General features: G+C 33.9%; 1 protein-coding gene across 1 annotated transcript; it reads left to right on the top strand.

Moving 5' to 3' along the window:
- Window positions 1-10,203: 10,203 nt before the first annotated feature.
- LOC142542398 (auxin response factor 2A-like) lies at window positions 10,204-15,565 on the top strand. Its single transcript, XM_075649018.1, has 14 exons — window positions 10,204-10,635; window positions 10,740-10,855; window positions 11,165-11,260; window positions 11,385-11,441; window positions 11,573-11,728; window positions 11,823-11,907; window positions 12,451-12,541; window positions 12,622-12,786; window positions 12,887-13,006; window positions 13,088-13,163; window positions 13,296-13,467; window positions 13,573-14,504; window positions 14,595-14,785; window positions 14,929-15,565. The coding sequence occupies exons 1-14, from the start codon at window positions 10,536-10,538 to the stop codon at window positions 15,107-15,109; spliced, it is 2,538 nt and encodes an 845-aa protein (XP_075505133.1). The 5' UTR covers window positions 10,204-10,535; the 3' UTR covers window positions 15,110-15,565.
- The last annotated feature ends 937 nt before the right edge of the window (window positions 15,566-16,502 follow it).

The following is a 16,502-nucleotide window of genomic DNA, read 5'->3' as shown; positions in this document are numbered from 1 at the left end:
AAGACATTATTAGCATTTGAAAAATCGTCAGTATCAAATAGATTCGGAATCTTACAATTACATGTGACTTAATGTAGTGGTAAACTAATAGCAGGTAAAAACTTGTGGGAGACGGTCGTGAGACAGATATCTTATTTGGGTCATCCATAAAAAAATATTACTTTTTATGTTAAAAGTATTATTTTTTATTGCGAGTATCGGTAGGGTTACCCGTCTCACAGATAAAAATTCATGAGACTGTCTGCTCTTGATTGTACAAGTGAAAAAAAAAAAAGTAATTCAAAATATTTGAGTTTTTTTATTATTTATTACATACACAATAGAAGAACTCGAACTCCAATCATTAATGGAGAAAGAGTGGAAACATATGTACTTATCCGTTATCTATTTTCATAATGGGGTCTGAAATATAGATTGTTACAAGTCGATATGATATTTTATTACAAAAATTAATTGATTATCGGGAAAAAGAAAACTATTATAAACGCGGTTTGCTTTCACCACAAATGTACAAATCAATTTATCATCTTTTTTGTATAAAAAAATCCAGAATTAAATGTGAAAATATTTATTAAAAAAATGGATAATTAAATTTTAAGTTTATCAATTGCGGGTTTCAAAAAGAAGTTTTATTTCGAAAATATAATTCAAAAACTGTTATGGTTAACGTGATCGGCTCTTCCGAAATAGAGAGTTGTGATATATTGTGTGCAACTCTCCCCATGTTTAGATAGTAAGATAAGATAAGATTGTTGTCGAGCACACCCGGTCAAGGGGTCAACCACTAAATGTTTAAATTCTATAATGAGGCAACAACGACGTGCATGAATGAATCTTTCGAGCTAGGTTGCGAGAATCCAACATATACATGAGAGAACAAATATTTTGATAAAAATCGATAAACATGCATACTAAGATCTTTGAAGGTTTTATCATTGACTTTAAAAAAAAAACTCCAAACATTGAATGAATCGAGGATACAAAGATCAAAGAGGATAACTTCATCGGTCTCGGAGTGGTAAACAAAGATCATTTTGGCTTCATCGTTGTTGCGTTTGTTAGATTGTGTTATGGGGGCGGTTGTCATCTTTTTAATGACTGTGAAAGAGGTATACATATTGACTTGGGATTTTAAAAACAATTCCTCCAAAAAGCCCCACTTGTGAATTTCAAAGTGTCTAGTGTCAAGTGTCAAGTGTCACGCACCAGCGACATTACATCATGACAATCAACATGGGATTAACATAGATTCACATTTGGACCTCATGATCGGTCAATAATTGATACGCGCAGGGCATTTGGTGTTGTACTAGTCAGTGCAACAAAAAGATCTTTGAACACTGTTTCGTCTAAAGATGTAGTAGGATCATCGGCTCATCCATCCTGCCCCCGTGGCAGTATAGTAATTGGAAGAGAAGGAAAAGCTTCCTTGGAGTGTAATAGGTGTGGTTACTCGTGGCTGGACAAGGTTTGAAACGTACGAGGATAGAGTGCCGCCTCAATATGGAGGTACTCGACTCTGTAAAGATAACTGATGATGCTCCCTTCCCAAATTGGTGACTTGATCATGTGATATCCCACTTCCTTGAACGTGATGTGCGGTTTCTGTGCTGGTCCAATATCTAGTAGTAGCAGCATTTTTAGTTAACTTTTTCAACAAAAGCCTCTCTTTTTTTCTTTTTTAAAATCAAAACGCGTTTGTACTAACCAACAAAAGAGAGGACAACACAATAATGTAACATTTACTACTTGACTGAGTTCAGTTTCTTTAAGAACCTCTTTTGAGAAAACCAGAAGCATTTCTAGTCAACTTTTTCAACAAAAGCCTCTTTTTTTCTTTTTTAAATCGTACTAACCAACAAAAGTTAGGAAAGAGAGAGAGAGAGGATATACCTAGAATACGGATCCTCATGAATCTGATGTGCTAAGCCTTCAGGAATATATGGTTCTTGAGTATTGGCAACATAATAATTCTGATGGGCTAAGCCTTCACGAATATATGGTTGTTAAGCATTGGCAACATAATAATTGCAGGAAACTGGCAAGCCTCAATGATCCGAATTTGGTTGCATGTGACTGACATATATATGTGCTGTTCTTTGGCCTACATGCTGTGGAAAAGAGTTATTCGGGACAATTTGAGGCCGCACAACTGGTGGAGCATGACCATATTGCATTCTAGCTGAATACTGATTATCCAAAGCTAGCAACCGAGATGTGTACATAAACTGATCTTCAGTAACTGCACGAGGCATTGCCAGTGATAGGGGCTTGTTTGACAAGGTTGGGGGAGCAAGTTGAGATGATGCAAAAAGAGGGTGAAACGATGACAATAAATTGCTAAACTGCATTGGAAATAAAGTTTCTTTAGTAAGTTAGAACCATGTCAACAGAAATACTATCCTAGAGTGCATATGACGATGAAAATCACAGTTAAATGCACAGAAGTCTTACTTGCTCACTACAAAAAAATACTCTTACAAAAGCGGTTTTTTTCAATTTTAAGATCGGTTTTTAACCGCTCCAGCACTTGTACCACCGGTTGCAAAATCGCTCCTCTTATTGATGACCTTATATCTTATAGAAGCGGTTTTTTCAACCGGTGGTACAGGTTGAAGAACTGCTTTTATTGTTTATTTTAGGTGCGGTTTGATAATGCTCGTACCAATTACGCATATTACAACAGTTCCGGAATGCTCCTAATAGTAATATCAATAAGAACAATTTATAGAAGCGGTTTATAAGATCAATACTAAAAGTATTCAATAGGTACAATTTCTAAACCTATCCTAAAAAAATAGAGCAATAAAAGCGGTTCACGACACAGGTTCTGTGAAAACCGCTGTTACATGTCTTCAATATGAGCAATTTCTGGAATGCTCTTAACAGTTATATCAATAAGAGCAATGTATAGAAACGGTTTATACGACCAATACTAAATGTATTTAATAGGTGCAATTTTCAAATCAATCCTAAAAAAACAGAGCTATAAGGGCGGTCCACAACACCGGTTTTGTGAAACCACTGTTAAAAATATTCAATTAGAGTAGTTTCCAGAATGGTTCTAATAGCTAAATCAATAGGAGCAATTTATAGCAGCGGTTGATACAAATCGGTACTAAAAATTGCGCAACTGAAGCGGTTATGCGACCACTCCTAAAAGTAAGGAAATAGAAATGGTTTAAGTAAAACTGATTTTGTTGTTCAGTTTGCACGAGCGGTTTTAGAAGTACTCCTCAAAAACCGCTTCTAGAAACACTTTTTTTTGTAGTGGCTGTCCATTGAGTTCTTGGTTAAATTTTGAACCGCTATAGTTCTCCTTTATAGTATGTCTGAGAGAACTCTCAGGAAGGGGAAGACACTCCTTGAAAATTCTAAACTTCACCTGAAAGAAAGGAGAGAAGAAACTCACCTCATAAGAAAAAAACCTACCTCGTCCCTGTCCCAAATAACAGTTACTGTTTAAAAAATGGGATGTATAATGGCTTCCCTTCTTGGGATGTATATGGCTTCCTTCATGATTTAATATTTTATATTGCCAAATTACAAAGAGGATAGCTTGGGAGTAAAGTTCAAAGATCAAACTAGAGGTACCTTAGTATATAGACTTCCCTGAGATAAGACGGTAAATCGAAGTTTTGTCACTTTGGACATGCAAATGACAATTAAACAAGATACCTGCACAGGAAATTTTCCTCTGAAAGCAGCCGGTTCCATATTCAGTTGACCAGCGGAGGTAGCCTCACAAATGCCATATATATAGAAGCTTTAATTCAAAATAGAACAAAAAAAGCTTTGCGCCACGCTTTATCTTCTCTACCGCAGGCATTTTCCCATAGGAAGGCCAACAACACAACAAGCAGTGGTTAGCTTGAACGATTTGAGTTGGTATGATAGCACAAAGTGGTCGTTGAAAGATCTGATATATTTTGATGAGTGTGTGCTAATTGAACATCTTGAAGCATGATATCTCAAGTACGTACCGTAATAAATCTTGAATGAATATAGACATGAAAGATATAAGCTTGTAACTTATTCAACTAAACTTGTTCTTCAATATAAAGTATGCATATTTATAGTTGAAAAGTTTCAACAGTCGGAAGTGCTTTTTAACGGTCGTTTGTATTTGATACCCGACAAAATGACATTGTCGTTTCGGTCATTGTACAACACATTAAATAAGCATTTAATGTTTATTTTTTTCTTACTTTTAGCTCATAGCTTCTAAAAAATTGATTGACTTTTGGACATTTTGAGAAAAATTATTTCATTTGGAGTTGGTATAAACTATGCTATAATTATTTTTCAGAAGCAGCTTGAGTTCAACGTATCCATTTTGAATTGTTCAAATCTAACCAGTGTGGCCAGACTATAAACGATTTTGATTTTACATGATCGGAAGACATGTGATCTACTGCTTAAGTTCTCTCAAGCAGTTAATATGTATCCATCGGTCAAAAACCTGTAATTACGAACAATAAACGCTTGGGTCCTGAAACAGCTAAATACTGTTATTTTGTCGTTCACAAAAACTGGGGTGACAGAAATATTCTAACACAAACTTTTTTCAAATTTTCATTCGATTTTGGATTTATATTTTTTTAAAATTTTGTTTTGAATTGTAAGACAACACTCACTTTCGCTGAACCTTTAATCAGATTTCGGCTCCTATGTCATTGCCAAAATCGAATATTTAGCTTCAAGTATGATTCCTAACAATAAAAAGATTTATTACAGAATTCTTCAACTACATATTGCGTGGCATTGGCTACTTTAAGTTCCCAACCGAGCATCTTATTTTTCTGCGAATATTCCCACAAATTTAATCCCGGATCACATAATGCCATCCATAACAAATCATAAAGTTGACTACGATAACTCTGAGAGTTTACCAGTACACACCCGAAAGATATCGATGACCGCACCTTCCCGTCACTACATGATGGTTTAATATCTAAGTGTGTACACACTTTTTGGTGGGGAATATGATACCAATTTAAAGTATTTTTTATTTTGATCTATTTTCTTGTAAATATAGGCAGGATTGACTCGTCTCACGAGAGATCTATTTTATATATATATATATATATAAATAAATATATATTTGAATGGGTGTCAGGATATCGTTGGAATGAATATTGTTGGGCTTACGTTTTAGAATAAAACATTTGAAACCCGATAGGTTTTAAGTTAAAAGAGTACAAATTTATTGTCAATTTTCTAGTTGGATATGCTTATTTGGAATCTAACAACCCAGCAAACTGGCGTAATTCATGAAATTCATCTCTCTAAAATCCTAGAAGTAATTTCACAGAAATAATAAACTTATTTAAATCACACATGAACAAATATAACATTACTTTCAGATGAAATGACAACGTAAGGAAAGACGTACACGACAAATTTGCAGTATTGCATGTTCGATTGCCAGGCTAGAAAAAGAAAAGGCATTACCCTACGCTTTCACAATATTCATTGTTGTAAACCCCATCTGTTCAAAAGTTAAAAAGCTATGCTTCCTTTCAGAATTTTGTTCCGACTTAGAAAAAATTCCAGTTTCAATACTTTAAAAAACTCTTACCCCTGTATTTTGTCATAATTCAACTACCAATGCTATTTAAATCATATCCCACTTTGTTATACTAATTACACTTTCCAATTATAACATATTAAGATCTCCGTACAAGTCGACTTGATTCATAAATGTAATTAAAAGTGATATTTTTAACGTAAAAATAATATTTTTCATACATCAGATTGGGTTACATGCAAGCTATCAAATTTTTATAAAAAAAACACATAATTTGAAATCCACAATTTAAAAAAAAAAATAAGTCAAATGAAACGGTTTATAGAAGTTGGATTTTAATTGGATGTCCATGAGTTCGAATTTAATTTTCTGGCCATAATTAAACCGATGAACCCACAAATTAATTATCAGACACGTACAAGAAAGCAATAACTATGTATATATACATATCGAGCTTAAAATCTTATAGTATAGTATTATTTAAGATTATCTTTTCATTAGGGGTCAGGTGCTGTGACGTGGGACCAATCTAATTAATTTATTATAGGGTAGTAGATGAATTAGTAAAAATACGATCCGCCATCCGGAACGAAATAAAATAAAATTAGTATTCAACATTAAAACACGTGCAAAATATGCAAATTAGGTGGTTTCGATGACGTCCTGTGTTTCTCTCTTGAAATATATATATATATATATATATATATATATATATATATATATATATAAAATCTTATATCCGACTCGATTTAAGAAAAAAATATTATTTTTAATTTTTTTCTATAATTATGAAACGAGTCGACCTGTCTAACACAATGTTTACTATTAAAATGAATTTATATTGTCCAGTTCTCGCCACGATCAACACATTTAAATTATTTAGTATCCGATAATATATTTATTTATTAAAAAGACCACAACTTTTCTTACAACTTTTCTTCAAGTGTCAAAGGCATCCTTGTCCTCGTTGAAGAGAGGCAATTAATTCACCAATTATTAAAGTAAGTGAGAGTTTAGAACGAGATAAGGAGATCGAGACAACACGAAACATATATATCTTTAACTTATTATAATTATATAATCCCTATAATTTATTTGTCATTCCCCGATCGAGTTATTCTCATGCCTAAAAAGTTCGATAATTTTTTTTAGTAATCTATGTTTTATCCTATTTTTGAATACTTGAAGACATTTTAAATTATAACTACGTACGTATGACTCAAATTTGAAGTGACAGAAGTTATAATTATGATTGATAATTTAAAGAAATGTTGTTTCGTGCCGTTCGATCTGAAATCAACAATAACGAATCCAACGAGGATGTCGTTAGAAATCACATGTATAATAAAATTAGCAACAAAAAAAAAAAATGCAATGCATACAATGATTTGTCATTTAAAGTGAATATATGATATTTTCCATTTTAAAATCAGTCATGTAATTATAAACTTTTAGTATGCATGCATGCGTTGCAACTTGCGAATTTAATTTCTACCTCTATTTAAGTTGGAGTTATCGTGGGATCTAAATCTTAAATCGAGTAGAAGGTGGATCAATACATGTCTTGTCATTCGGAAACCAATAGGCGCACGTGCTGGGACCTCCCTTGTCGGGCTCCCTCCGACCCCCGACCGACTTGATGCTTCGCCTACCTCGAACATTTCACGCTGCTCATTCTTCATTTTGTAGCCATGCTTTCTTTTTCTGAGAGCCTCAATTGTTCAAATAAACAAAAAAAAAAATTATATATATTTTCATTAATTGTAGGTACATCTATAACGAGTGGCGTACGCATACATTTTATGAGTAGCATAATAAATGAATTTTTGTGATATCTTATAAAATTAATTATTAAGACAAATTTTTATGACAAATCTCGGTAAAAACCAAATCTAATCAATTCGATTTTCCTAAAGTTAATGTAAAACTGCTAGAATTTTTTTATTTTTTATTTTTTGTAAATCTTGAAAATCACCTTCTAGACATGCACGCAAGACTACTGAAAAATACAATATTTAAAAATAATCGTAATTCAATGACAAATAAGATACTGCAGTTCAAAAACATTGTCAACTCGGCCAGCAATAATGTGCGTAGAATAAAACCAAGTAAAAAACCTGGAAAAACACCAACATATCATAACAAATGTATAAACTGATCATGTATACTCAAAATTCATAAAAACGTGATGCGCGGAAGATATAATCCTGGGATCGTGTGCGCACATCCAGTCCTACCAACTCAGAATTCGGCACCTCCAGCCTCCTTATCGACATGCTCACCTGCATCACTCACACCTAGTGAGTGTAAAGACTCAACACACTTGTATCGTGATAGCAAATATATATACATAGCATGCAACATTGAAAAATAATGTAAGCAAAATACAATTCATGATCGTAAAAAGTCATATGCATAATCGTAACCTGTCAAGGCATCATCATATTCATAACATATATCATCATTTTCTAAAGCACTTGTTTAAACTGATTAATAATACACCTTATTCATTTTTAATATTAATTTTTAAAAAAACATGTGTTATACACACACATTGAATTATTAAGAAAAAAAGAAACATAATAAAAAAATTTCTGAAAAAAAGTTATACCAACACAATAAATTTTACATAAAAATTAAAATTGCTATTATGTGTACGTATAAAATCAACCCGCAACACTTTTGTTTTAAATTTTTCTTGATCAACATCCTAGATATCATTTAAAATGAGTTTTCGCATGTTCCATGAAGTTATCAGGGAAAAAAACTTGGTGTATTTCGCATTTTTACGGTAGATTTAATGACATTTAAACTTAACCTAAGTAGCTAGTATAGCATCGTCTACACTACAACAGGCTGTATAAATACTCTCTGTATATAAATCTAACCAAAACTTGAAAGAAACGATGTACACATGGCAAATTTCCTCACTGGAAACATACTTTTATGAGCAAGAAATCTGTTAATACTTTGCATTCTTCCGATAGATATGAAAATTTAAATGCAACCACAATAGTATATATTAGTGCACCGGCGTGCTTGTATAATATTTTTATAATTTATTTGATTTATATTTAAATGAGGATCAAAATATAATTATAAGAAATAGTAAGGGACTACACTGTAATTTTGATATATAAATTAAAAAATAAATTGAAAAATAAAAGAATAAAAAAATGACCTCAATGAGAATTGAACTTATATCCTAAACCCCAAAAAACAATGACTCTATCCGCTGAACTACTTATAACTTACATTAAAATTTTAACTCTTCCGTGTATATATATATATATATATATATATATATATATATATAATGGGTCTGAAAATTAAATGATCGGGGATGGATGAATAAAAGTCAAAACTTTTTTTTTTTTTTAAAAAAAAATAGCAGGCCAGGATTTTAATTTCCCGTAGCCAATAACACAGATACGCGTAAGCTATAGCTAGCAGCTAGGTTGTTTAATTGTTTACATAAAAAAAAACTTAGACAATATCTTTAAATTATCCATAACCCATAAAGACAAGCATGGTGCATGAGTGTGCCAATAATATCTCGACTCTGAACTGTGATATAAAGTTTTTGTTCAATATAATTTATCTATCTGGTCAATATGATTTATAGACTATTATATTTGATTTTTTTGGGTTTATTCAAAAAGCACACACAAAAAAAAACGGATGCACGTTTCTAAGGTAAAAAGATAAATGACGCATGAGCGAATAAATAAATAATATTTAGTATATTCATTTCTTTTTAACTAATAGTGTAATTTTGGAGCTGATATTATAAATCCTTGAATACATACATACATACAGGCTACAGATATTCTTGGCATAAAATAAATGTGGCCGAAGCAAGCGCAGTGGTGTAATAATAATAATAATAATAATAATAATAATAATAATAATAAATAAAAGTAACCAAAAGAGAGATTATTAAATAGGGTAGAGTGTGCGCACTAAACCCATCCTACAATGCCCGTATTTGGCAAGACAACCTCAATTTCCCACGAAAACTAAACTTCTTCCCATTTAACGTTCATTGATGACCCTAGCTATAACATCCCAACCACAACTAACGCCGTCAAGATTGTCTGCCGGTCCCCGCCACTGGGTTACTTCTGGACAAAGCTCTGTTTGGTTTTATAACAATCTATATCAACAATTCAAACTGAGATATTTTTTGAGCATCTTCAGAATTCCCATCACAAGCGGAAACAAATGCTCCGTGTTTGACAAAGACAGTTGTTACTGAGATGAATTTCAAAGTTTAGACTTCTCCATTTTAAATGTGAGAATTTGAAATTCTATAATAAGAGGGAATGGAATACAAAAACAGACGTGATCAATTTAAAATATTAATATGAAATCATGTCAATACGTCTATATGATTTATATCTATTTTCTACGTGTTAAATTTTTTTAATAAAAAAAATAACGATAATCTCACTTCAATTATACCATCATCATCATCATATGTCAAATTTATATTATTTTTTAAAAGTAAATTTTTTGGTTATCTTATAATTTTGCAACACGCCGAGTGATTATTTTATTTGATTCCCAAACACGCTTTTGGGGAATTTAACGGAAAGAGGGTATTTTATTATATAATATTGATGAATTTTTATTATTATTTTTTAAATACGAATGATCAGATTCATTTTCCCGAATATCCGGACCCCATTTGTCACCTCCTATTTCCGTTCCTACTCTCTCCCTACCCTTTCATTTGTCCTAACGATATATACTCTACACGGGCACACGAAAAATTCTCAAGGATGATTGAATTCATTCGCAGAAAAGCCTCAGGTCCCTCCCGGCTATCTCAAATTGTCTTACGTAGTCACGAACACGCGTGAGGTGTGGGCTTTTGGGCTGATTCGTTTCTTTTTCCCTATTGTTTTACCGGTTTTCAGAGTTGAATTTTCCTTGGTTTTTGTTGATTTTGTTTGTGGGTTACGAGATGTGAGAGATCTGAGTTGAAAGTTGTTTATTGAGCATGGATGCTTCTGAGGTTCTGGTCAAGGGTTTTCATGAGACAGATGATTGTGTTTCCAGACAGGAGAAACAGAGCTCAGGTTCCAGGAAAGATGATTCAGGTGAAAGTTTGGCATATTTTGTTCCCTCTTTAATATCTTCTTCTGAAAATTTTGTCTATCTTCTGGTGACATCGATCGGAAGTTTTAATTTTTATTTATCACAGTGGATGCTGAGACAGCGCTGTACACGGAGTTATGGAAAGCATGCGCCGGTCCTTTAGTTCCCGTGCCGCGTGAAAACGAGCTTGTTTTCTATTTTCCTCAGGGTCACATAGAACAGGTGTGATTTTTGTTTTAATAGATTTTATTTTTTTTAGTAATTGTAACGTTTCGCAAGTTCTTGAATTTGAAAATACTTTTGGTCAATCTGTTTCCATTTTTGGCATTTTGAGTCCAACTGTTTTATTTTAATGCTGTTCGTTTAGATTTGTTAACTAGAAATTGGAGCTCACTAATCCTACGAGATTATAGTTGTTCTCTCCGGAGAGCATGAAATATAACTATGGTGGTTGTTTGATGCGTTTCACAGATTAATGGGGTTTTTGTTTGATTGGATCTTTTATTGGAGTTTGTGGGGTTTATTGAATAGGTGGAGGCGTCGACTAAACAAAGTGCAGACCTGCAGATGCCAGTGTATAATCTTCCTCCAAAGATCCTCTGTCGAGTTCTTGATGTGTATTTGAAGGTAAATTTGTTCCCTTAAACATAAATGAACCAATTAGATTGTCTACAGCATTTTATGAAATTTGTATTGGTTTATTATCTGTAGGGAGTTCGTATGTTTTATATTTTTATGTTTCCATGAACAGGCTGAACCAGATACCGATGAAGTGTTTGCGCAGATTATTTTGATTCCCGAACCAAATGTGAGCAACAATTTTGTGCTATTTATATGAGCTAATACTTTGTCCTATTTATGTACTTTGGATGGAACTTTTTCACAGGGTAAGAGATTTCTTGATTTTTTTTTTCTTTCTGATGTGTTTTGCTATTGCAGCAAGATGAGAATGCCTCGAAGAAGGAGACTTTGCGTCCTCCACCACCGCATTTTCATGTCCATTCTTTTTGTAAGATTCTTACTGCATCAGATACGAGCACCCATGGTGGGTTCTCAGTTCTAAGACGACATGCTGATGAATGCCTTCCCCCATTGGTTAGGATGAGTCCAGCCGAAGTCATGAGATATTATCTGATTAGGGCTGTAAGATTTTTTGTGTTAGTAACATTACGATTATATAACGTGACAGGACATGACAAAGCAACCTCCCACTCAGGAATTAGTGGCCAAAGATTTACACGGAATTGAGTGGCGATTCAGGCATATTTTTCGCGGTAACGTTCTGATGAATCTCATTTCATGATTTGAGCTTATTCACTATATTCTTGATTGACATAAATCATGCTCAACCTTTAGAAAATTGAGATCGTGTTAGTAGTTGTCGATTCTATCAACCAATCATGTGTATGTGTTTGTGTGTCTACATACATAAGTCTTTGGGATAGTAAATGTGTCTTTGTTTTGTTATATAATGGCTCTATTTTACGTTTATGAGATAAGAAGTAATATTGACGTAAAGAAATGAAATTGTTGCTCAGGGAGAGCTAAGAGTCTAAAATATCAAAAAATCATTTACCAAGAATAGTAGTTATTAGAAACCAAACTGTTGCTCTATAATGCATGCTCGATTGCCCAAAAAAAGAGAGAGGTGGGGAGAGAGAAGATTAAAGAAAAGAAAGAAAAAGAAGAAAAAACCACATTCTTATATGATATGGAATCTGTGTTTATTTAGTAGATTGCCTTTATATACGAGCCAACTCTTGATTGCTTCTGAAAGGAGGGTCGACTTTTGATTTTGTTTGCTTGATTAATCCCAGGTCAACCCAGGAGGCACCTCCTTCAGAGTGGGTGGAGCGTGTTTGTTAGTTCAAAGAGACTTGTTGCTGGGGATGCCTTCATATTTTTGAGGCTAGATACCAGTCTTACTTTTACGCCTTTAGCTATGGCTATGTTTCTATACACCTGATTCAAAGGCTGCACAATTTCAGGGGGGAGAATGGAGAGCTGCGTGTTGGAGTTAGGCGTGCTATGAAACAACAGGGTAATGTTCCATCATCGGTCATATCCAGCCACAACATGCATCTTGGTGTTCTTGCAACAGCTTGGCATGCTACTCAAACAAAAACCATGTTCACTGTGTTTTACAAGCCCAGGTTTTTTGCTCGAGCTAACATATATCTCTCTCAGTGGCAAGCGTTATTGTTCTTCTAAATTTTAATCATCCCCTCAACACCTGTCACATTTTGGTCACAGGACCAGCCCGGCTGAGTTTATTGTCCCATATGATCAATATGTAAACTCTGTAAAAAGCAATTATTCGGTGGGAATGAGATTTAAAATGAAATTTGAAGGTGAAGAAACACCAGAACAGAGGTAGGTAGTATTTTTGAATGATATGCAACTTTTCTTTTGATTTCGTCGTGCTGTTTTATCATGTAAATTGTTTTCTTTTAGGTTTACTGGAACTATAGTTGGTGTTGGAGACTCTGATGCAAAACGATGGCCAAATTCAAAATGGAGATGTCTAAAGGTTTCTGTTTTTGTATCTCAATGAGGCTCCTTCTCCTCGTTGCCTTGTTAATTTTTTTGGCTCATAACATCCAGTTGCTAATTGTTTCTCGTTATTCTGTTCTGAGAATTCTTCCTTTAATTTTGCATAAAGGTGCGGTGGGATGAAACTTCTGCCATTCCTCGACCTGACAGGGTTTCACCTTGGAACATAGAACCTGCTTTACCTCCTCATGCAATGAACCCAATTCCAGTCCCCAGATCAAAAAGGCCTCGACCAAGTACCTTGCCTTCATCCCCAGACTCTTCTGTTCTTACCAGGGAAGGTGTGTTTCTCAATTTAATCTATCCAAAGTCGTTTTTCTATGATTGTAGTTTTATATATCTAATTGGAAGCCGAATCATGATTAATTGCCTATAACTTAATCTAGGTGCGCCTAAGATGGCACTAGACCCGACACCTTCCAGTGGGATTCCAAAGGTCTCGCAAAGACAAGAACTATCGACCTTGAGAGGCACTTTCTTGGAGAGAGACGATTCAAACATGTCTGAGAAGCGACTGTTATGTGCTCCACCAGTAGAAGATGAGCAAATTGACTGTGTCTCTACTTCAAGAAGATATGAATCAGATAACTGGTTATCTTCAGGAAGGACGGAGAAATCATTCACAGATCTCTTGTCAGGGTTGGGATCACAGATTGATTCAACCCGCAATTTCTGTATGTTTTCTGATGAATCAAATTTGAAGCGGCAAACACGAGAGCAAGAGGCAAAGTTTGGTTTACTTGGGAACACTTGGTCTATGGTTCCTTCTGACAGGCCACTTGATGCGATGAATTCTGGTTCAAAAACTCATGTTCAAAGTTGCCATACGAATTATCAACCACATTCGGAAGCCAGGTACAGTACTTTAAGAGAATTTTCTACGACATCTTGTCCTACTAGTTACAATCAGAAAACAAATTGGTTGATGCCTCCACCAACCTCACCTTACGTCCAAATCTTGCCCGATCAACCACAAAACCTAACACAAAAGTCCATATGCAAACAAATGCCCGAGTCTCTGAAATCTAACGAAGGGAATTGCAAGCTCTTTGGTATTCAACTTATCAGCAACTATGTACCGTCGAAGCCAGCATTGCTGAATACAGGGATGGAGCCTTCAGGCCGTACACAGCAAGGCATAATCTCCTATTATTCCTCTCCGACTGAATCTGATCAAAGGTGTGATAAGTCGAAGGGCTCAAAACCGAACTTTTCAGCTGCTGTTTGTGAATCAGAGAAACAATTTCAAAGCTTCCATCCTGCAGCTAGAGAGAGGGAAGGCAAAGTTAGTACTGTTTCAACAAGAAGTTGCACCAAGGTTCTATCTGGGATATTGACATTTTCCCTCTACAGACAATAGTTATTCATCTTTATATATATAAATATATTTTAAATGTCTCGATTTCAGGTTCATAAGCAGGGAATGGCCCTTGGAAGGTCTATAGAACTTGCGAAGTTCAACAATTACGATGAATTGATTGCTGAATTGGATAATCTCTTCGTATTCAATGGCGAACTCAGGGCTCGTAGCAAGAATTGGCTTCTTGTTTATACAGATGATGAGGATGATATGATGCTTGTTGGAGACGATCCTTGGGAGTAAGATATATACATATATATTTCCCTCTTTTCTAAACACTTTTATCCATAGGTTTCAGTTTATCTTATTACACTGTTTCCGTATTTAGTGCATCTAATATTTTGCTGCATGCTCATTAGTAGTGTTTTCTTGTCGAAACCAGAGAATTTTGTGGCATGGCTCGTAAGATATTAATCCTTACAAAAGAGGAGGTGCTTCGTATGAATCCTAGAAGTTTTGGCTCTAATGGAGAGGAAACCTCCTCAGTTGCAGAGGGATTAGATTCAAAAGAAGCAAAAAAATTTCAGACGACTTCATCATCAAACATGGCTCCTGCTACTTAGACCTTGTTTGCTCGGCATTTCCCGCCTTATTTTAGAAATTTCGAGAATTCAACCTATGCACACGAGACTTTTTTGCTGTTCTGTCCCCATGTTCGTGTAAAATAAGAGGATCAGAATAGGATGCAGTGTGCTTATGATCTTGGTTGATGTAGTGTGTTAGGAGTGGGTTAGTATTGTACACGTTTTGATAATTATAAGTTGAAAATGGATTTGTAATTCAATTGGGTTACTCCGTCTTTGTACATGGTGGAGCGTACCAAATTGTATTCGGGTTGAAAGAACTTTTAGAGTTTAGACTAACAAGATATCAACTCCTTGTAACTTTTAAGCGTCAATCCAAGTATCAGTTGACTTGACGAGATTGGATAAATAATTAATATTGTAATTGTTAAAATATTTGAATAGATGTGAAATAATATTTAATAAATTATAATATTTTTATTTTGAATGATTAAATTTGGCCTAAAATTTTATTGTTTTAAATAATTAATGAATTTAAATAAAAAAATATAAAAGATAATATTGTAGTTTTAATTTAATGATTTGATTGATATAAGATAAATAATTAAAGAACAAAATTGAAGCCAAGCATTTGACGAGGTTTGATTAACAATGAATCAAGCGAAGTAAAAGAAAAGGGGGTTTAAAAAAATAATTTGATGAAGTTTAGAATATTTGATACAAAGTAATTAAAAGAATATTTGTATGAAGTAATTAACGAATACAAGTAGATTAGCAATAGAAAAAGAAAAATAAAACAAAAAATATATACAAATATATATTCGGACAGATGAAAAAAATACAACATTGACCTCAAGGACGGAACGGAGGGATAGAAATTTGGAACATCATCACCCCACCTTTCACCAAATTCGGTGCCCGTAGTATATACTAGCCGGGTAGGTGGCTGAGCTTATTAAGAAAACATTTTGAAGATTATATAAATTAAATGAACAAATAATATATTTAAATTTTTTCTATGTGTTAGAAATAATGAATGAGAATATTTTATCAAACAACTAATCAAAGGGGCTAAGCTAATAGATATTTTCATCAAGGGGGATAGGATTTATGCTTATTTCATACATTGTAACATCGAGTTAACGTTAGCAGCATATGGGTTATTCAAGATCAAAAGGATGCAAGCAGTTTTATTATTTTAGAAAATACAGATGCATACATAATTCATGATTTCTAATCCTATGTAGAACTAAAAGAAATACTATTTTCATACACAAATTACTTACAAGATTTGACCAGTAAATACAGCTAGCTTCACACGCAACTATTCGATTTACACCAGCATAACTATACTTGGGGTTTGCCGACGCAAATATGTCTTTCCCTGGCTTGTTATTCATGAATGTTCCATCCATATGTTGCTCAAATTTCC

The sequence above is a fragment of the Primulina tabacum genome, chromosome 4 (genome assembly GCF_025594145.1).
Source record: "Primulina tabacum isolate GXHZ01 chromosome 4, ASM2559414v2, whole genome shotgun sequence".
Lineage (NCBI taxonomy): Eukaryota > Viridiplantae > Streptophyta > Magnoliopsida > Lamiales > Gesneriaceae > Primulina > Primulina tabacum.
The sequence above is the reverse complement of the archived record's forward strand: the minus strand, read 5'-3'. Positions and strand labels throughout refer to the sequence as shown.

Coding starts and splice junctions, on each gene's coding strand:
- LOC142542398 (XM_075649018.1), top strand. CDS start 10,536: ATGGATGCTTCTGAGGTTCTGGTCAAGGGTTTTCATGAGACAGATGAT. Junction 10,856..11,164: donor CTCAGGGTCACATAGAACAG/GTGTGATTTTTG, acceptor TTTATTGAATAG/GTGGAGGCGTCGACTAAACA. Junction 14,505..14,594: donor CAACAAGAAGTTGCACCAAG/GTTCTATCTGGG, acceptor TCTCGATTTCAG/GTTCATAAGCAGGGAATGGC.